Genomic DNA, 23,303 nt, shown 5'->3' on the forward strand with positions numbered 1-23,303 from the left:
TGGTGAATTCTAGACACCTCTCAAGGTTTCTGTAATGTTAATATGTAACTCTGAATCCTGAAGGCTTATTTCTGGATGTGAAGCTTTTCTATGGACTTATTTTGGTGAAGTCCTCAGTGTTTTCAGTACCTATGAGGGATTCCAGCGTTTGACACCTAAAGGTTTGGATTCCTATGGTTTTGGATTCTAAGGTAGCTTCCAAAGGCTTTGTGTTTGGGAAAAAGTAGCGTGTGAGTTTAAAATGCCAGAGCCATCTTATTCTGAACTAAGATTATCATTTTTATTTTAGCTTAATCCATATCCATAATACAAAATATATAGAAGTATACCTGATACACTTATTGTCTCTCTCTCTCTCTCAGGCTTACTTGTCTTGAACGAGACAAACTTATTTTGACTTTGACAGCAAAAAGCATTTCCTTAAAATGAACCTAATCTTAAAAGCTGTACCACATAAGCAAATTTTATGCAAATGAATTTGGTGAATTTATGAATTTATGCAAATGAAATATTTGGTGCATGGGTGTGTGTGTGTGGGTGTGTACATACACTGGATTTTAAGTCAGTCATTCAGATCCAATCATTTAAAGTTAGAATTGAACTGCTGCTATTAGTAAAAACAGACTATTTCACCATATACTTCTGACATTCTCAGGAATCATGTTCATCAGGTGAACAGAGGCTCTTGCTGTATGTATTATGTGTCTGTCGCTGTGAATTCTGCTTGTGTCCTACTAAGAAGGGTAGAACATAATCTGCCTTCAAACATACCTTTTTGCTCCAGTGGGGTTTGGAATCAAGACGCTGGTATAAACAGGAGTGAAAGACCGTAAAGTCATCTTCTTTCTTTTCCTCTTTATCCCTGCCTTCCTCAGGCAGTGGCCTTCTGTCAGAGAGCAACTGTGGGAAAGGATGAAGACAGAAGTTAGGAAAAGAGTATGTGAAATGAAGACAGAGCCAATACAGTTGTTTACTCTATTCACATCACCACATTCCTCCTCTCCTCCTTACCATTAAAAACTACTTAGGTGCATTCCTGCATTACGAAGTACAGAATTTGCTAGTACTTAATATTACAAATTACACACTTATATTTAATTATTTACTATTATTTGTTATATTTGTAAATTATAAATATATTATTTATATTTACATATTTATAGTACTTATTAATTAAGCATTTATGTGATATTCAATTTTGAGGCAGACATAAGGTCATTGGTTTGTCTGAGAAAAGATGTTGAAATTTTTATGCTCCATTACACTAACTTTCTGTTGGTATGATGCCCATGGCATAAATGGGATACCATACATGCATCACTAGGGCCATGAAGTAGAAAAATAGGCACATTGTATCTCTATTACAGACGGCCAGAGTTTCAAAATTCGCCTCTAAAATTCTGTTCAATTTTTCATGGCTAATGTATTATGTGCACAGAAAACAATAAAGACTAAGTTGACACCCAGATGAAAAAGAGTTTCATGTGTTGTCCAAATTCATGTAATAAAAAATTGAGCTCTTTATAGGCTGTGGGCACTGTTTCCTCACTGCTACATGCTTTGTTTGGCCATTTACACCTGTGCAAAGTGTTTATAAAATGCAACAAGCAAGAAAAGGAAATGTTTATAGCTGTTTTTCACAAATGTAAATAACTACTTGCACCTGGTGTTAGACAATTCAAGCTTAATAAACACAGCGAGATATTGCAAGCTTCATATGTCAACAGTACATCACCTAAAACTTCAAACACTACAGCTGGCCAGCAAATAAAACCTCTTGGCTGTTCACAGTCCAAACGTGAGAAAGAGACCAAATTACAGCAAGATGGAGGTTGTGCTGACTAACAGAAGAGAAGTTCACAGTTGTTACACAGTCTAAACTGGTTGAACCAAGCAGGCACATAACAGCACCCCCAACAACACAACGCAGAAACAAAAATACACTCCATCATTCTTTCTTATCTTTGTGGACTCAGGCCTAGCTTCCACAAAGCACAACTGCCTTAACTTCTGGCTGGACCAAAACGATATGACTGAGAATAAAGCTTCACCCTCTATGTCTATAGAGTTACACAATACTGCTTTTAATCCCAAATTCATTGACTGCACACCCACTGACATTCACATTTTGAACCAATTTTGAGGTACACTGTCCTAAGTCTATCCGTACAGATAACGGTCAGTCTGGGAGCTTCTTAAAGTGTCAGTGAGTGTTTTAGGATAACATCTCTGACCTTATCCAGATGTGCCTACCAGCACTTAAGAGATTGCTGTTGGGAAGAATTGAGAAGTGATAGAAAGCAGCTCCCTAAATTGCTTAATGGCTACAAGCCTCTGGACTGGGCCCTGACTTACTCCTTTGCATCTGCACAGGAAAAAGGGCAGGTTCAACCTCACAGCCCAAGCGGTGTACTGTTTCCTCCAGTGATCTATGTGTTAGGCCACACTTGAGTGTGGAGTTACTCTGCACTAGGACACTGATCCATGCCTGTCTAAGATGTTAAGAGTATGGTGCAGGCCCAGTACGACAGAGACGTGACCAGCCCTCTTACAGAACATGACATGATAACTCCTCAGCGATAAGGTACATCACACCCCTTCACTGCACTGGCTGCCAAATAACATGAGGATTTCTCTTGATTTCCTGCCTTCAAGGTGTTTAAATTTTTAAGTCTCAAACACTTCAAAAATTGTATTTAACCTGAAAACAAAGATTGCTCCTGATAACACTCCTCTCTGACAGAAAGGAACTGTCTTTTAGGAGTACAAAGTGTATGTGTGAAGGAAGCAACACTTCCTCAATGACTCTGGAAAAGCAGAACTTCCTCCTGCTGGTTTAAAGATACAGTTAAAACCTTGCCATTTTTTATTCCAAGGTCCATGTATGTCTATGAACACACACTTTATAGCACATGCATGCTCAATGGCCAGAAAGCTTGGGTTTTCTTTTTCACAAGAAGCAGACAGGAATGAAGAAGAAATCTTATATGACAATCACAAGAACTTAAAAATCACTGAAAGTAGTCACTTATAAAGATGCACACATAAAGATGCACAGCACATGGAACTGAATGAAACCTTTACAATAGGCCTTTTGGTTTATAAAGAATCATTTGTCAGGAAATGTGAGTTCTTCAAGACCTGTGTTTTTGAAATTTATTCCTCTGTGATTCTGAATCAGGGTGTCATATCAAAAGCATCAACTTGCAATTTAAAGGCAGTAAAGATGTATGAAAACCTCATATAACTTTCTAAAGCAAGGAGGGCATGATTATGGAGTTAGCAGAGACAGAATATAGCTCTTTTTCAGAAATACAAGACTTTTTGCATAGTATGTCAAGAACACAATATGAAAAATAAATAGAAATTCCTACAACCAATACAGATTGTCAGCACTTGTCTGAGCCAGGGCAGGTTAAGTAGGCTTTCAAGCTGTCAGTTAATAGGGCGGTGTAAAGAAGCCTATGTGTGGTAGAGGAGGAGTTAGTGAAGACATGAGAAAACAGAAACACATTCCAATGTTCATCACTGCATCAAAAACCAGTATGATAGCCAAAGACAAAAAGAAAAGAGCAGTAAGAGGGAAGTGTGTTAGATGCATGAGTCTGTGATAGTTTGCTTTCTTCTTGGTGCAATATTTATCAGAGCAACTCAGGGGCACTGCTCTGTTACAAAGGATGGTGGGTCCACACTGAATATATAACATGAGCTACTATGAGTTGAATGATAAATTAGTATAAAACTGAAATGATACTGGCCATATAACACAGCTGACAGGCTAACTGAGAGCTGGGCCAACCACAGAAGATTGTTAGAAATGAATGAGCTTCTGATGCCATAAGGTCCCCAAACGTCTGTTGCCTCTAGAAACCTAGAACTAGTTTGTCCTGCTCAGCAAGTATCCAACGAGCTCATCACCAAGTGAGAGGTGATAGTCAACTACAGAGCCACAACAGGCATTAGAGGTGCATGGAAGAGACCGGACTGAGCCAAAGGACTGATGCCTATCTATAAACCAAATGGAGAGAAAAACAGAAGGTGGTGGAGAGTAGCAGGGCTGAACTAGGCAAGAAACTCCCAATTTCTATCAGTCACTTCTGCTTGCAATTCTTATTCATTCTTAATGCTGTGATTGCATTCTGGGGAAACAAAAGCATGGCAAACTCTCACCAGGCCTCCTCCTGTTCTCCTCAGAGAATCAGTTCTGAGTTGGCTATGAAATCTTCCCTCTGTTTACTAACTTGCTGCCCTCCAAATGCCCTCTTTTTTAACAGTATCTCAAGTATTTTTGTTCAGTGCTTGCTAAGGTCACATCTGCTCACTTACCACCATTTTTTCTTCCTAGTTTATACAAGAAGTAACATCCTGCCTCAATACTAAGCAATGACAGCAATTGGAAACTGCCACTTTTTTTAAACCACTGCCCTTGGGCCACCAAAACCCCTCTGAGTTGATTTACATGTTTATCTCTTCCTCAGACTCCTCCTCATCAGATGAATATCCAGGTGGCTGGCATGTAGTTCTCCATCTCATGTCCTGAGCCTGTTGTGCTGCTCTCCACGCATTCTTCCTCTCCAGTGATTCTTGGTGAAGTATATGAAAATATCCTCTACCTTGCTTCACAGCAGTGATATGACGCCTGCCAAAAATCATCACAAGATGGTCAGTGTGCTACAGACACATTATCAAACTGATTAATTGCTCTGCTGCCCAACACCCTAAATTTTAACAGGTTTCACATTCTCCTTTACCTGAGAGTTCAACAGGTTTCTACAACATCCATAAAAGTAGTATTTTCTTCTGCAATGTGATAACAAAGGACAACGATTCCCCAGTATGAACTAGCAGATCTTTCCGTTAGCTTTCTCTGCACAGCACTGATTAACTATTAGATATGTAGAACTCAGCACTGCTTTGTCCACTACTGGATGTAAAAATTCCCTGCCTAATTCTAATTTGTAGCAGCCAGTTCACCACTGAGCCCCTCACTGTCCAGCTCAATTGTCACAGGCTGACAGGCACTGCCCTGAAGCTACCTGTTAGGTGCCAAATTCCACTTGCTGTCAGAAGGCCACACTGTCAGTAACAGGGAAGCTGTCAATGAAGCCTGTAAGTGAGCTGAAGACAACAGGGAGGGTATTACTGTAAGAGGAGGAAATAAAGAAGAAACCATAATGCACTCCCAGTAGGATGACAGCAGAGGCAGAAAAGAAAAGGTGAGCTTGGGCAGTGAAATGGATATGGCATACGATTACTCTGCAGACTTTGATTAAAATGTTAGCTAGAAAACAGCAGCTGATCCAAGTCAGACAAGCATCCTATCCAGGCAAAGACACATCCCTTTAAGTTAATGTGTTGCTGACTTCTGGATTAAGTGTCATCAGGCTGTATTGATTCTTTCAGACACAATCTGTGCTCAAAAGCTGGGTCTCATTCATTTTACTGAGAAGTAATAACCCCCTTTTCTTATCAGAGATATATTAAAGCACCTGAAGGTCATATGGGGTGCAGATCTCAGGCACTGAATTCACTAATTCTCCAGGGAAACAGTTTACTTCCTCCTTGTTTCCCTTTATAATAAACCACTTGCACAGTTTAATGATTTTAGGGCTGTTTTTTTGTTTTGTTTTGTTGGTGGGGTTTTTTGCTGTTGTAGGGGTTTTTTTGTGTGTCCAGCAATTATAAACACAAGTCATTCCACCTGTCTTATTCAGATAATGATAACCTCTCTGCTGGACCTTTCTTTACTAACTTGGGGGAAAAAAAATTAGAAAGCTACTATGAGAAAGTCATGTCCCTGTTAAAAAATGCTGAATGCTTTAGAAAAACACAAGGATTTTAGAGTTGCCTCAGACTGTCTCAATTTTTTTATAAAAACCTAGTATTTTGCATAACAGAATTCCCTTGCAACACTGGAAAGTGTTTAACAACCTCCAACTCTTATTTTATGTGCTTTTCAGTAGTTTTCTCTCTCTCTCTCATTTCTGCCAAACATCAGGATATTTGTATGTGAAAAGATTTTTTCCCCCTTCATACTGCTTTTCCTGCTTACTGCATGCACTGGTCTAAGTATCTGTTCTTAGATTAAAGCATTGCTGTAGCTGTGTATTATACAATGCCACAAAGAGTGGACCATAAGGCTGTTACATGAATCAAAGACAAAGTTAATTATAAACTAGGCATTTTTTTACACAAACTCATAAACAATATTATTGGAGAAAGATGCACAGAAGTGGCAAAGTACAATCAGTATGATTTTGTAAGGTTTATCTAATATAGAAAGCTTTAATATGTGTATGGCAAAATCAGTGATCATTTTCATATACCAATAGGAACAGCTATGTACATTGTGAATAAACATTTTCAGTTTACGATTTCCTTGAATTCCTAAGTATTGCAAAAAGCAGCTCTATAATCTCCAAGTACTGACAAAGAAACAAAAGAAAATTAGTACAAATGCAGCATACATAAAAGCTGTAATAACTACCTCATTTAAACAAAAAATCCTTTCATAATTCCATAGAAATATTTCTGAGCCATTTATGACTGACCCTGACGGTTCATGGACTCTTATCATGGGAAAAATAGTAAAATAAATCCAAACATGAAATATACAGGTGATCAATGTACTTTTCTGTACTACAAATTTACAGTACATTGCTGCAATAGGACATCAAATATTTCTGCATTTAAATTCTGGCTTCTGAATACCCCATTTATACAATAACTTAATAAACTTAGCTGGGCTGCCAAATTGACAAGTAGGTGAGAATCATTCATTAAAATGCAAACGCAATTGAGATGAAATTTGGAATACATTCATTAAAGTAATTGAACTTCAGTCAACTGTAGTCACAACACAGATTTTCAGCTGCCTTTCATACAAAAGGATATGTCTTATTTTTGCAAGTTAATACCTCTGTCAGCATGGAAATCAAGAGTTTCCTGAGCACTAATAATGTGCAATGGAATACTTCAGTTTTCTCTACAGGAATATATTATTACAGATAAGGGTCAGTGACGTGCACGGAACAGTGACCCAGTAGTGTACTACACATACAGAAAATTGATTGCAAATATACTTTATAGTGCTTGGTATAACTACATACTTACTAAATTACTCTTTAAATCCTTTAGGGACCATGGGTCAACAGCTAATTGTAATACAGAGCCACTAAAGTACTGGTGAATTGAGCTTTTACCAAAGATTAGGGATTCCCGGTGCCTTTCTTTGAGTAAGGAATGACTCACAAAAATGAAAGAAAATCATTAGTTCATCTTAATCATAAATTTTGTGCTAGACTTACACTACGAAGCTATAGCAACAGCTCCAGAAACTTTGCCATCAGGCTCAAGACAAGCTAGATATTTACCGGTTTTCTTAGATTCTGTTTAAATATATCTTACTTCAATACATTGGATCATCTTCACTAAATTGAAAGGAATCATACTGCATATGTATTTGTCCCAGAAGATCAAATTTTACACAGTTATTAACAACTTCACATCTACTTAGCATGCAAAAAAATTCCATGACAGGTGGTTTACCAAAGGGATAAGATACACACTCCTGTACCTGTGATGCCAAAATTCCTGCTCAGCTGTCTAAGGCTGAACAGAGTCACTAGGAGGGTGGGCAGAAGGCTACGCAGCCATGTGGCTGCTCCTCTACCTAGCAGCTGTATTCAGTGCAGCAGGCGGTGTTATTGGGGATGCTGCAGTCTCATTAACTCTGCTAATCGGCCCCAGTCCCATTCCCTGAGATGCAATGAAGTTGCAGTTTGTTTACACCAGGTTGATTCTCTGTCTTTCTAAGGCTTAACTTTGTCTTAGGATCATGGTGAGCAAAAATTGTGAGCTGTAAGGAAAATAACTATTTATCTATCAAACAATTTAACTGCATACATAGCATCTCTCTGATCACGGTAATTGTCTGACACTGTCTCATAAAATGGTCATACTATTTTCTTGTCTTAATGGATACAGGCTTTAGATCAATAAAGCTAATGACAGAACATCCCCTGCTCCAGGCACTATATTGTAAGAATTTAATCTTTTCCAGAGGCTTATAGCCAATTGTAAATATAAATTAAACCAATGTGGCATTGCTCTGAAAGCCATTAAGAGCACAGGCTCTCTTAATGCCATTTCTTATATTTTCAAAAAAGCATTTCAACCTGTACTGACAGCAGCTCCTACTAAACCAGTAAAAGGTTCTCCTTGGGCACAATGCCAGACTCTGCTGGTGGCGTTGCAAGGTGAACGTTAGTCGGGCACTGTCATACTTGTTGCACTTGTGTCAAACTGAATATGAGCTAAAGCTTGTCAGGTGAAAGCCAAGTGCAATTTTCTACATACTGCCACTTAAAGGAATCATTCTGAGTAATATTTTCTGTAGCAGAGAAAGTAATATAACAATACATCTCTATACAAAACAGAAAGCGCAGGAGGCAATAACTTTGAAACTATAATAAACACAGCTAAACTATATTAAACATTCTGAATATTTCAGACCAAAAGCATGGATTAGAAAACAGAGTGTCTTCTGAATGAACACTGAATTACCTGCAGCCATACCATCATGGGCTGTGAGCGCATCACAACTCTCAAGTGAGGCTGATGAGTATTTGAATCCTGAAGAATTCAAAGAAATACCAACTGAAGGAAGGTAAGAGCAGGAAGCTCCCTTCCTTTGATTTAAACATGATATCTATGCCCTTGCCTGGTTTTAGTGGGCACTGTGGTACCAGAGGGGCTGTCTTCTTGAATGTATAATGAAATGGAAGTTTTGACAACCTGAAGTCATTAAGGATCTAGGACAACTTCTGCAGGAGCACAAGTGTTAATGCACAAGTGTTAATGCCTGCATTCTCATCAGATTGCAGATAATTAAACGTTACTGTCCTCACTGCTGTTTCATTTGGAATAGTACAATTCTTACCATTCCAGTCCCCCCAAATACTATATGGTGTGGATGTAAAATAATATATATTGGACTTCATTTGAGCAGTTGCTGCATTTTAATAGCTGAATTTACATTAAGACTGCTTCACACCTTTTGGATTTTGAGTAAGGTAAGACAATTTTATTGTAAATGAGAATTAGTGCATCGTTAACTTACAATATACCCAGTGAGTTATTACAGGATGCTTACACTACTTACACTGTAAAATTACCAAAAGCCATGGAGGTAAGCCTGAGCCAGCAAGTCCTGCTATTAAGCTCTGCATGGCATTTGGGTCACTTCCTGGAAGCTTAGCTTGCGGGCAGAAAAAGCTTGCAATGATTTATAGTTCGTATGTAGATACTAATGTAAATGAACTAAAAATTCTGGCTTGGTAGTGTTTATAGTCAAGTTACAGAGATGTGAACAAGTACACACACGACAATGGAGAATCAGGAATACACTGGTTACTATTAGTATTTAATGGCTGAGTAATTACATAGTAAGAACCAAATAATTTATGCATAAATATTCATAAATTTTTATCTTCTTAAGTTCACTAAAGATCACAGGATTATTACATTAAGATCTATTCAATGTAGTTACTAACCTACAGAAACTCAAGTACATGTTACTTACCATATCAAACCATTAACCATTCTGGCAAGGAACTAAAGAGGCACCATACCAAATCAACATCTGGCTTGTGTAGTTGAAGAAAGAAATACAGTCTGGAATACCCTCATTATTTCAGATGTAGATTCTCATTTTATTCTCCTGCAGGTGAGTACAATATTCTGTACCTATAAGTGGTTTTTTTTTTTTTTTTTTTTTTTTTTTTTTTTTTTAAGCATAACCCAGGAGCTGCATAACAGCAAAAATACATTTTATCATGGGAAAATCTGTCCTTGAAATAAATCACAAAACAAGAAAAGTTATAAATAAAACATGAGCAAATTTACGGTGTGCTTGCAGAAGGGAGCATAGGAAAAAACAAAGATCTTCACTGGTCGAAAAAATATCCCATACTGTTACAAAAGTTGTCTCTAGGTGAAGGTATTAATGTATTACCATGTATTTAAAGGTGTCTCAGATTGGTTTTCAATTAACTACAAAGACATTAAAATATAGAAGATGCTGCTTCCATTGTGAAATGAGGCAGAATCTCTCCTTTGAAAATGGGGAGAGGTCCTATGTTGAGAAACACACATATTTGACTACCTGGATGTTGAAAAAATAACATATCAAAGAACTAGTTGGAAAATTGTTCTCAAGCTAGGAAGAATGGAGGGCAGCAGTTCCACTTTTAAGAAGTCCTGGAAGACAAGAACATGCAACCACCCTTCTTGGAAGTATATAGGAGCCCCTCTCCCCTTCTGCCATGCTGTACCTCCTGTTTACTCCCATTCCTATCAGATCTTCATGTAGAAATTTTCTTTGGTGGTGTAAAAATTGAGTGTAGGCACATGTAGGTTTTCAGCTCTTGATGTCTCTGGAGAACTACATAAACAGAGGTGAGATGGGGAAGCTCTTTCAGAGCCACACAGAGAGAATTCCCTGAGGAAGGGCTGAAAAATAAATCTGCAAGATTCCAAGGCTTTGCTTTAAATTCCTCTCCCAAAAGCTTTGAGGAAACTATTAGTTAAATTCAGAAGAATAAATCACCTGGAGACTTCTGGGCTCTCCATTTTCTTGCTATAAGAATGTAAGATAAAAACTTTATGTTTACGTTGCCCATAAAAAGGCAAACTCACTGCTTGTTAAGTGGAGCTCCATTGAGGTCACTGAAGCTGCACCTGGAAATACTGCTGGTTCAAGACTTTCATGTGAAAGTAGAAGCTATATCTCATGATTGAGTGTTTTGCCTTACCGCAGTAAAGGTATTTACAGAGCAATGACATTTTACTACTAAATAATGGAAACCTATTTTAAGTCTTAGAATTGTTCTAACATTCAGTGACGATGTGTCATTTTGTGTCACAGTACATGGGATATGACTGTCATGTTTAGACAGATAGCACGAACTAATAAGCAATGAGCTATTTCCACTTACAAAATTTCAAACATAAAACAAACACATTCTTCCACAAAAAGAAAGGAGATTGAGACTAAAATGAACAGCCTGGAAAGTCTGAAATGTTGATAGGAATAGCAGTTTTCCCAGTGATTGATGATAGAGATAATGATTCACACATCCATACACTTAAATGGATGTCTTTGCCCATGACTGCTGTCTAATTAATGTGAGCCATCATTCACGTAAAATAAAATTTTTGCTTCTGGAATAAAAACGCTGCAAACTGCCAGCAATGACAGTGCGAGAAACATGCCAATTACAGTGATTTCTGCCAAGCAGCAAAAGGGCACAGAATACTGGTTTCCAAGCAACTGACATTACAAAGTATTAACTCTAGTGGAAACTAGTATCAGCAGATAAACATTCCACCTTTCCAGTTAGTACTGCCTCTCTTATTTGTTTCTTAACTCTACATGGCCTCGCTGACCCCCTCTTACGCACTCCATTAAGTCTTCCAGTAAACTCTATGCATTAAGGAACGCCAACTCATCAGTATCCTCAAACACTAAGGTGTTTTTTGTCTGTATATATTAGAAAAAGATTGTTATAGATTCACAGGTTAGCATAGGCAAGGTTATAACCAAAACTCCCAAATACAGCACATTTCTTTAAAGTAGTAGCTACCATTTTAATCAGAAAGTGTAAGCAGTTAGGTATTAAAAAGTATCCTGGGACAGCTACTTAGCCACCAGCGTAACAGTCAGTGTAACTGTTGCTGCAAGCATCAAGTATGCATTAGTAGAGCCTGGGCTTTCTGAGGGCAGACTGATGTTTAGAGCTCTGCCTTCACGAAACTTGAACCATTTTAAACAAACACCCAGTTTCTAATTTAAAACATAAAAAGCTGCCAGTGGAATACTGTTTAAACTGCCAGCAGTTTGACATTTACTTTTATTCACCTAGCATAGCATGGTGAAACAGATGCACAGGGGCCATTTGCTTCCAGCTATACGAAATGCAATACATCTGCAGAGGTTTAGCATGTGCTTTTTGCACACAAAGGCTGGTGTGGCTCATAAAATGGCAGGGATTCTTTCTCTTTGAGCATTTAGCTCAAAGCTGTCAACTCCTAGACATCACTGACTGAGGATGACAACAACTTGCCATTTTTACACGGTACGTATGCTTAGGGGACTGTCACTGGATGTTCTGTACCTGCAGTTCTCCTTTGTCTTTTTTAGACACAGTAGGTAAAGTGACCTTAAGCAAGGTCAGTTTTCTTCCATTTCTTCCTGGCACTACAAGTCATAACTCCAAGCTAGCTTATTGGTAGAGTTGGATGACCTAAAAGGCACTTGCAATTTGTGATAATAAAAGTGCTTCAATCTGTTCAATTTAAGGAAAACAGAAATAATTATAATCAAATAAACATAATTTTTCCTCTTCAGTTTTCCTTGTCAGAAGCGGGCAAGGGTGGCAAGGGCAAAATATACCCATCACCTCTGCTTCCTTTCTGATGTAGGTCAGTCAGGTCTGTTACACTACGTCTAGAAAGTACTTCTGCTTTTCAAAAAGTGGCTCTAATCTGTGAAAAGTTACTATTCAGTCTAAATTCATTCCATTTCCTCCACAACATAAAATGAATCTTCCTCCTAAGTTGAAGGACAACAGCAAGTTCACGCAGGATCAGAATCACCCTCCAAGGTAACTATTTCTATCCAATGACAGAAGTCATCTATGGTGCATGCGTTTCTAACTCAGGAAGCTCATGTAAAAGTCTCATGCAAGGTGAAACAAATCCAAGCCCATGCACGCAGTCAGGTATTCAAACTCTACATATGCACCAGACCAACAGCCCTCCGACATGACTTCTCTACTGCTGTGCACCTCAATACATAGCCTCAGCCTTGTGAAAGAGAGCAACTGGGATGGAGACAAACAGAGCATTCATCAGTGGTTCACACAAGGAAGAGGAATACAGGAAAGAGAGTTTGGCATCCTGGCCTATTTGTGCAGCTTACCTCTCTTCTCACTTTACTCTGTATTAAAAAATTGTATTTCTACCTAGACCTCTTTCTGGCACTTATATAACCCAACATTTTCTATTACTGATACCTGCTCTCATTACCTTTCCTATCTCCTTTTTATATGAAGGAAATATTTTCAGTTAGTCTTATGGATCAGTTAGTCTTTCAGTTAGTCTTTGGATCAACATGCTTATTTTTAAGGACTACTTTCCATGGGGATGTTTAACAACCAGAGAATTGCAGCACACTTGCATGGCACTCTGCAGAATTGTCTTATGTGTCTCCTGTCTGCAGTGTCTCACAGTCTGCAGAAGTGATTTATGGCAACCTGCTTTTATTATGGATTAACAAGTACAAGCCTTCAATTCCTTAGTAATCTCTTTTGCTTTGTAAGTGTTCCTATATCTCTCTACAAGTTATGAATAGTTACAAAGACTTCTACTTTCTTGGTTCTCATACAGTACAACCTCACCCAACTGTAGATTACTTAACATTATTTCTGGATCACATTTACAGATGTCATTGGAACAAAGCAATAAGAAAAGATCTCCCTCAGAGCTGAATGTCATTTAAAAGTGGCCGTGCCTGAGTTTGCATAGTCTTAGTAAAAATAACATAGGAGACTTCCCACTGCAGAAATAGAAATATAATTCTTAGCTCAAAATTAAAGATATCTGAATGCTCAAGAACAAAGGCATTGTCTTTTCTGCCATGCTGTACTCCACCCAGTGAATGTGACATTGTGACATACTCAGTTAAGTAAGGTAGGGCTGCTTTGTGCCTATATGGGCAATCTTCACTGATAGGGAGACGTATTGATCTATAAAGGAACAGGAATGATCATTATCTACACACTTCCCAAATGGTTTTCCCTTTTTTGCTGCAAAAAGATAAGCAAATTCCTTCTTACATTTTAAAGTGATGTTTAAGTAAAATGATATCTGAGAGTTGCCAGGTGTGCCCTTAAAGTGATTTGGTACAAATAATCAGCAGGGAAAGCACTGCTAATACTTTCTGCTTAGGATTAGCAACTGACACTTATGAAAGATGAGCAATCTCTGTGCTCTATCATCAGCTTCTTCTGTATCATCATGAGGACTCAAGAAAGCATAACAGGATATTGATGCAAGGCAGTATGAGGTCATAATTATGAAGTTTATCTTTAATTATGTTTTTAATGCATACAGTAGAATACTAAAGCTTTATGAATGCAGCTATGTCTGTTCCAGTAATGGCTCTTCAAACATTTCTGAGATCATTTTAAATTTCACACTAATGTGCTATGTCTCTGTGATCTCTACTGCTAAAAACTTCCTCTGAGTTTCTGTCAGTATAGTCTTTAATACAAACAAGCTGCAAGATCACAGACACTACTCTCTGTGAATACGTATCAATTAGCATCCAATTAAGACAACTGCTGGGTGTTCCTTTTCAGTCACGAGGAGGACAGGCAGAAAAAACCAAATCCACAAGGATCATTTGTATTCACTGACTTCCTGTAATATGTAGTAGCTTGCTATTCTGCTAGCCTGCCTGCTTTAATTGAAATAAAAAATTGCTATCCTAATGATTTACACTTCCGTTTTCCTCTCTCTCGTATTTTCCACTCTTTCTTTCTCAAGTAGCTGCTCTTCTATAGTCTGAAATTGTTATTAAGAAGTATTCCTTATGTCTTTCAGTCCAAACCAGCAATGCAGTTATTCTCATTGACATTATCTCTTCCTGAAAGTTTGTATCTCCACATTTGTTTAAAAAGGCTCCTTGTTTCATTTCTGTGCTTTTGTTATTGTTCTTTTCCTACCTGCAGGTTTAGTCAAAGTAACATTGTGCAAATAAATACTCAAGATGAATGGCTGGCACATTTTCATAGTTAAAAGTCACACCAAGAGAGTCAAGAAATTTCCATGCTTATATAACACAATTTAAAAAACAGTCACTTAATGGATACCTTTGATTTCCAGATATTATGCCTGATGGATATTTTTCTGCATAATGGGTCATTTGGCTACTTAGGTTTTAGAAAGTATTAGAGGAGAGAGGCCATATATTTTTTAAAATCTCTTTCCCTGACTTCAAGCAAATTTCTCCATGGCCATTATAGCTCACAAAAATAAAATAAGATAAAATAAGATAAGATAAGATAAGATAAAATAAAATAAAATAAAATAAAATAAAATAAAATAAAATTTCGTTATTTAATATCCACAGTAAGTAGAAGAAATTGTATTAGCTGGGCTGCAGGATCACCACTGGAATTACTTGGTAAAGACAGTGTGGTATTACCTGATATGTCAAACTGCATTTGAGCATGTATTCAGACAGCTCTAGAAAACAGAACTGAAGTGACTATTGTCTACACAACAGTAAACATAGGCACCTTTCTCAGGAGTGTAGGAACAGACTTTGATTAGGCCTTGGCCCAACAAAATTTCTGTTCCTCAACAGAGAAATGTGTGTAAAAATATAATTTACTGTGCAGTAAATGTAAATATGTATTTATTTGTGCAATAGCACAAGATTAAATTTCCCCCCTCTTCATCTTCCTCCTAACTTTCAACAGTCATGCAAAGCTAATGGACTGGAATATTTACATCCAGGCATTTCAAATAACATGAAGTCGCTTTTGAATGCAACTGTGAATTAATTTTATGGGACCAGGAGAAGTTAGAGGAGGAGGAGATGCTTTAGCAGGTAGGTATTTTCTTATTTGTCAGCCCTTCGGACTCTGCTTGGGATATTAAAGCAGAGTTGGGTTCTTTCCATTTTCTGCATTAGCAGTAAAAAGGATTCTGCAAGCCAAATTAGACCTGTAATGACAACTGCACAGCATTACTATCCTCTGAGGGTGCAGCACCATTACAACTGATCAGGTCTTAGCAGACAATTCTGCTGATAATGTACATAAAGGAACATAATCTTGTTTGTGCCTTTAGCTGTATTGGCTTCTGGAGGTGAAGAGGGATAGAAGCTGGGTTTTTAATCACTCAGAGAAAAGATACGACACCAAGATCAAATCTATTCACATTATTAAAAATCTGTATTTAAGACCATTTTGTAGATTACATTACCATTAAATATTCAATGAAGGCAAATCTGCATTTATTATAATGTAGTGCAAGAAACTGAGAAACATCTTCAGTTAAAAGTAGCTAGGCTAAACACTTCATCTGTCATAGGAAACCACTGCACTTGCTCTGAGAGATGGAATGGATGATCTTAAAAAGTTTTTTCCTGGATCCTCGGATTTAGTGGGCTGATTTTAAAGGCTGATAAATCAGAGAAAAAGAGACACAACTGAAGTCCAGAAGAATACATAAAGCATTTACAGTCCAAGATACCTGAGTTCCAATCGTGGCTGTTCCAGTGATAATTATTCTTACAACCTAAATGTGACTCTCTTGACTTACCTATGGAGGTAATAATACTTACCCACCTAATACCTAGCAGTGCTGTGGAGATGAGTAAGTCAATGCTTGCATGTACATGACTGCTAGGCACCTATAAGATTTATCAAACTAACATTCCTAAAGGCTTGAGAAGATACTGGTAATAGGATTAAGAATTAAATAATACTAAGAATCTGAACAAAAATAGTAGGAAAAAATAAGCCCTATATGGAAAAAAAAGTAATTTTTGCTTTCAGTCACGAAAGTAATCCTCATTCACACTCAGCCTTCCATGCCAATTAAAAAAGCTTTATATTTATGCAGTGAGTTTAGTTCAGATACATTGCCTAGCTTCCAATCCCAATTTACAATTCACTTGACAGAGGTGCGGAGAGGTCAAGCGATTTGCACAAAGTCACACAAAGATTTAGTTGCTCAGCCAAGACTTAAGATCAACATCATCTCAATTTCTCCTCTCTCCCTCCCAGTTTCTGCCCCCCCATAGAGCATTCTTAACACATTAATGCCATAATACTCAGAAACGGAGCAGAAGGAACAATGCTTGGAGGGGCAATCTACATTTTTCCCTTCATTTGACATAGACAAACCATGTCCAGTCTCAGTTTCTATCACTGTAATCTTACATGGAGCTTCTTGAGCATATGAAAAAGCTAACTTTGAAAAGCATGGCTTTTCCTGCCACTGAATCCTTCAGATTTAGTCCCTCAAAATTGGGATAGGGACTCAACATGAAGGGCTCAACATACAGCTTCTGTGATACCAGTCCTGTATCATATGTTACTCATGATAGTATCTAAGACATTCTAGTCTTTCATAAAAACAAGCTTAATATTCATAGGTCTCCACAATTATAACACCAAAACTCAATCTACTGAATTGAAGAGAACCTCAGCGTTGTGGAAAGCTCAGCTGATCCCAAACAACTCTAGTTAGTCAAGTTACAAACAAAATACTATAGGTCCTAACGGCATTTCAAAACTATGTTGCCCAATGAGCATGAGTTTGTTTCACAAGCTGAATCCATGCCCCCATGAACAAAATGACACTTCATTCATTCCAACAGTAAATTGTAATAAAACGAGTAGTTCAACTTTCTTCATCCAAACCTCTGCAGGCTCACTTGGTATATAAGGAACTAGCAGTCTTTGCGGACAGCACAGTGTAAGGCATGCAACACAGAACAGTACGGTTCAGACTTCCCTCCACGTCTTCCCTCCAAAATTATTTTCCTAAACTAGCCTTTCTTGCTTTTAGCAGAGAGCTCGTGTAGCAGCTGTACTTCAGTGCTTGCGCTTCAAAACTTCAGGGACAGAAGTCCAAATATCTTTTCAACAGACTCAGGTTTTCTTGGAATGATCCAGAAAACATTTTCTCCAGCCTTACTCTATTCAGATATACTTTCAATGAACTTAATCAAAGCATAAAATTGTCAGCTCTAATGAACTTATACACAAAATACATGCAACATAGGAAATGTATTACACACTTCCCAACTCTGTCCTTGACACATTTCTCATACCAGTTCTAAATGCAGCAATATTAAGGATGGAATGTGAAGTTGCTCTTCTCGCCAAATCAATCTCCTAAGATTTAAAAAATCAAGCCATTTAATACCAACGGTGATGGTAATTTTTGTCCTACACATTCGAAAATAAAGCATGCAAAGCAACTGAAAGCAAGTTCCAAGTAGCTGCAATTCGTATTTCAAGAAGTAAACTGACCTTTGACAGGTTATCATCAAAAGAACGTAACTTGACCTCAAAGTGACAATCCCACTCAAACTTAGCAATGAACCATGGATGTAGACAGTCTAGCATTGCTAACCGTGCATTTATGGCCAAAACAATTCATTCTTTACTGTAAAACAGCTTATGCAGCCTTCGTAGGACATAGCATTTTGTTATTTTGTTTATGATTTATTATGTATTTTGTTGTCAAGTTTATAAAGTGAAAATTCACTAGAAGTGAATTAACAAAGTAAATGAATAAATGAAATAATTGGGGGCAGGGAAGGGCAAAAAAGGGAAGAAGAATGCGAGATAAAATGTTCTCATGAGTAAATAGTACAGAATTTTATAAACTGTTCTGATGTAACAATATGGCAATACTTGAAAGTGCTACATTACTGTGAAATATAAAGTTCTGATTCCTCAGCAGTAGTATGTGCAAAGAAGTTACTTTTCTCTAGTAAATTTAGTTCTAACTTCCTCAATTTTTGTGCAATTACAATCTCAGCCTAATAATGCAAGAATATAATTCTTGTTTTAACATATATTATGCTGATACAACATCACACATTCTTTTAACTGCCAAATTTGCCTAGATTTAAGCTAAGAAATTATTAGCTTTTTGTATAGATGTCTGTCTTATTGCTGCCTGCTTTAGCTCAGTTATTGTTATCTAGATAATGCTTTTCAAAGACTTAAAGTCTACAAACCCTATTGTAAACACTTGTGTAATCTGTATCCTGCTGGGGTTGGCAGTGGTAATTTGTCAATGTTTATTTGCAGCAGGCTGTAACTAAACCCTGGCAGAAGCAAATCATCTTTTTGTACTACTGCTTGCTGTTTCAGTTGCAAATGCTTCTTTTTTCTTAGCTTAACACTCACATCATGAAAGCTAGAAGGTTCCAGGAAAATTTAGAAAACCCTAGAATCACCTACTGCAAGGCTTTTAATAGTTTAGCAACTGATTAAGCTAATACCAGGCAAATATAATGAATGGTCTCCACGGGCAAGTTCATAGTGTGATCAGAATGGGTGATTGTGAAGTGAAGCCTCAGTCTTGTCAACTTGAGCAGCAACTGCAGTGACAATGCTGAAGCATGGGCATCCACACAGTCTAAGTTCATTTAGAAATGTGAGTACCTAAGTGAGAGAGTACTCTTTGCTAAAGCCTGTGCCCAAAAGCTCTACTGTTTTTTGGGGTTTTTTTTAATGAGAACATAAGAAATGCCCTGCTGAGCCAGAACTGCAAGTCTCAAGGTGCTCTCTAGGGAAAGCATGTAAACCTGGCCAGTGCCCTGAAAGTAATAATGGCTCCTGTCCAAACTCAGCTGGCTGAAAAGTATATAGGATCCAAAAACCAGGTTCAATTATAACCGTCCACTTCCCATTGGCTAAGGGGCACAAAAATCTACTCCTTCCATGCCAGCATCTTCCTGAGCCCCAAGTTGGAATATTCCAAATAAGTCCATGCATGTATTTCTGTAACAGCATTATGATATCTTCATTATGATCTTCCATCACACTAATGATATGTCCTAACATTGCTTGGTTTAGACTACTTTGATCATCAAATCTCAGCACAATGTTGTTTTGTGCAAAAGAGTGCAGAGATGTTAGCAAGCATTTTTATAAAGAACGCTAAAACAATATAGTATTGATGGACAGACAGGGCTATCAATCATTCCTCATCCAACAATGACAACATTTTGACTATTCATAAATTATATAAAGGGAAAAATATAAACTGTCTTTTCCAAGCTGTTAGCAGAATTGCTTATTTTGCCTGTAATCCAACTGCTGCTATTGCAGAACCAAAGATTTCTCTTTTCTTCTTTTCCCTTACCTTGAGTGAGCAAGAGCTTTACTAACAGTCCTCAGTTCCTTTCTTGTCTGTCTAAGTGGGGTGAGCGTCTTCACTGATTCGCGTGGATGAGACTGAATTGAAAATAAATGGTAAGATAATAAGAAGAGTGTAGCTTAAGAGAGGATATATGCAATCTCAAGTGTTTGGTTTCAATCACTAAACATCTTCTGAAATGGTCATTGTCTGAGATGGCACTGTGACATTTCATAAGCATGTTAACAAATCTTACATGATACAGCTGTGCATGCTTATATGTGTGCATATATTCCAATAGGTTTTTTCAGCATTGGCTGATTTCTAAATTTGACAGAGGTTTTACTGGCAATTAAGAACCTGTGGGATTCACTAAACTATGTAGCAGGAAGAGGAGAGCGTTCAACTGCCTGGACTTAGAGAATAACTGCTGGGAGAGCTTATGCTCTGAGAGATAAATCTTTTAAAGTTCCAACCGAGCAAAAATTCAATCAGAATTCACATCTCCAGCTCTAAACAACAATGAGATACACATTTGTAAAAAAACAAAACAATACAAAAGCTCCACAAACTTAGCCGTTCTTTGAGCACAGAATGTAATGGTTTCATTTTCTTTTTTTTTTTCTTTCTTTCTTTCTTTTTTTTAAAAAAAGAGTGTACAAAACCAGGTCAGCAATTTTACATAACGGAGTTAAAGTTTTCTGCTTAGTACATTGTTCTAAATGCCTGCAATATTTTTCCTCTGAGCAGCTATGCAACGGAAATATACAGGAGATGAAAGCTTGTATTTGGTGTTGAACTAGGCCTGTCTTAAAAGTATGCTTGGGGATTCCGCATGCTGTGCATGTGCAGTAGTTTTGCACGTGTTAGTTAAGCTAGTAAAATATGCAGCTGAGGCAGTGCTCAAAGTGCAAAAAATGCTTGGCTAAATTGCCATCCATTGAGAAGCCTAATGCTGGTATGCAGAGGCTGAAGTACAGTCTAAGGTATTCCTTGGGGCAGTTCTGTGCATCTCATGAGGTGACCTAAGATGTAGAGAAAAATAACTCCCTGACAAAGGAAATAAAGAAGATTCCTTATTTTACATCTTGGAAAGTTTGTAATAGGTTATTCCCTTTTTGCAGATCTCAGTGGGAGATGTAGAAGAAATGCTCACCTACTCAAAGAGGCTGTAACTCTTATTTCAGTATTTTCTTTGCATTTGAGTGCATCATTTTTGTTTGCTGAGACAACAGGTGCTCTGTATGGACAACACCTTCTGTAACATGAGTCAGCTGCAAATTTCAGCCTTTCTTAGTGTGCTTACAAACTTGAGAGAATTTCATTCTAGACTCTTGGATAGACTGATCTCATATTGAAGCATACACAAAGGTGTCAACTGCTGGTTAAAATATATATAGAAAGGGCAAACAAAAGAAAAGGCTTCTTATTAATTAGATGTGTATATATAAATAATAATTATAAATAAGAATTTAAAAGAGAAGAATAAGTGAATGCATTGGTAGAATGCTTCTGGTATTCAAGCCAGTGCTTCTGGCCAGTAAAACAGCTGGCACAGCTGTATCTTTTAGCTGGACTTCCACAGCATATGTCTGGCTTTTCGACTTTGTTAGCTTTCAAGAAATCTGAAATATTGTAACCATTCATTTAACTTGGATAAAAAAGGAAATGAAACAATGTGTTATGCTAGGTAACATATTACTGGATGCTACAGTTATGCTAACACTTATACAATCTAACACCCAAGATTGGAAAGGAAGGGAAAAGGGAAAAAGGGAGGGGAACATGAAGGGGAACAGGAAGGGGAAAAGCATTAGTTGTCACCGTTTTCATATAGTTGCAAACGTATCATCCTTTATCATTTGTTTACACTTTGCTTTTATCTTTTATTACAAAATTATTACCAAATCACTTCCCGGCACTCAGTTTTATTCTAAAGAGAAAACAGATAGGGCAGATTTCAAACACTCAAACAATGAAGACATAGAATGAAAAATAAAATCTTTTTGCTAGATTGTCAAATAAAATCCAGGCAAATTATTAAACACAAGCAGAGAAAGTAAAATGTATTTTACTACAGCCAGCGTAACAATGTTCCCAGGTTTTCTTTGTATTTATGATGCTTCAATTGCTTTGGGATAGATAGCCATAGACTATACCATAACTCTGCATTGCTGTATGACGGGACTAAGTATCCATCAAGTAGAACATATACTTGGGCGATCCTGGATGAATTAGAACAGACTCACACCAGTATCTGTTCCAGAAAGAGAGACTTGAGTACAATATCTCCAAACCCTTCACTATTTAAAAGAGCAGATGAAGGTCACTCCAGTTAAAGGCTGAAAAAAACCTGTCTATAGGCTACATCTTCAACAACTGTTAATTTGTGCAGCTCTACATAACACTCAGAGCAACGTGCCTTTGAGCTTCAGATTTTCGAGACCTCAGGATGTGCAATGTTGACCTACGTATTTAAAAAACTATGAATTTTCAAAATAAGAAGTTGTTTCGAATATATTAGTCATTTCTATGCTAAACCGTAATATAATTTAAAAGTCTGTCTTCTAAAATTGACAAATGGAATAACTAATGCAGCTAAAGAGAATTTTCAGAATGCTAATTTTACCAAATTAGAATATATTTTTACACTCACCAGCCATTTTTCTGTTAAATTCAGTAGGAGTTTTACTAGGTAAAACCGATGGAACGTTCACCAGTCGGCAAACAGGCTGGTTCCTTACGTGCAGTAAGGATTCGAACCTTGAATTCAGCAAACGCTTACATATATGAACAATTAAAACATGATGCTTGTCTGTTGGCTCCAGTTGTGGGCTTCTTTAAACCCATCCTGAATCAAAACTCTACCAGTAATAGAAAAATACAGTCTCACCTTTGGATTCAAAAAGTACTTTTCAGTAGTAACTGTATCCACTTCTTTTGGTGGTCCTTCTTTCACATCTTTTTTCACTGGTTCCTAGAAAATGAACAAAAACATATAACCATACAGGTAACTGCTCCTAGTACAGGGGCGGGCCATCATTTTCAAAATTAAATGGTGCAAACAAATTTTCCTACAGAGGTGCAACCTAAAGCAAAAATAATGCCTAATCTTATGTAGAAGCTCTTAAATGTCACTGAGTAACTCTGGCATACAAATACACTCTCATATGAAGCATGTATAGACAAATCACTGTGAAAAATGTACATATACTTTCTAAGTTACTATGCTTGAGTACTTAAAAAAATGTAACTTTTCTCTTGGAAGACTGCTGGATAGACTACTGTGCCTAACATAAAAAGAAAAACCAATTTCCAGAACCAGGAATAGGAAATTACTTACC

The 23,303-nt window shown here is 37.4% G+C and overlaps 1 protein-coding gene across 6 annotated transcripts in view; it reads right to left on the bottom strand.

Annotated features, from left to right (window-relative positions):
• The window catches only part of CCDC60 (coiled-coil domain containing 60), a 70,206-nt gene that overhangs the window by 19,813 nt on the left and 27,090 nt on the right, over window positions 1-23,303 (bottom strand). For all 6 annotated transcript variants that reach the window (XR_010392089.1, XR_010392090.1, XM_064522286.1 and 3 more), the window contains exons 2-5: window positions 22,853-22,936; window positions 19,966-20,057; window positions 4,460-4,639; window positions 772-900 (exon numbers count right to left, since the gene is read on the bottom strand). Coding sequence is in view for 4 of the 6 variants with exons in the window: in XM_064522286.1 (XP_064378356.1) it covers window positions 772-900; window positions 4,460-4,639; window positions 19,966-20,057; window positions 22,853-22,936 (485 nt within the window). In the remaining 2 variants the exon portion in view is untranslated. The remainder of the gene's footprint in view (window positions 1-771; window positions 901-4,459; window positions 4,640-19,965; window positions 20,058-22,852; window positions 22,937-23,303) is intronic.

The sequence above is a fragment of the Dromaius novaehollandiae genome, chromosome 17 (genome assembly GCF_036370855.1).
Source record: "Dromaius novaehollandiae isolate bDroNov1 chromosome 17, bDroNov1.hap1, whole genome shotgun sequence".
In the NCBI taxonomy this organism is placed as follows: domain Eukaryota; kingdom Metazoa; phylum Chordata; class Aves; order Casuariiformes; family Dromaiidae; genus Dromaius; species Dromaius novaehollandiae.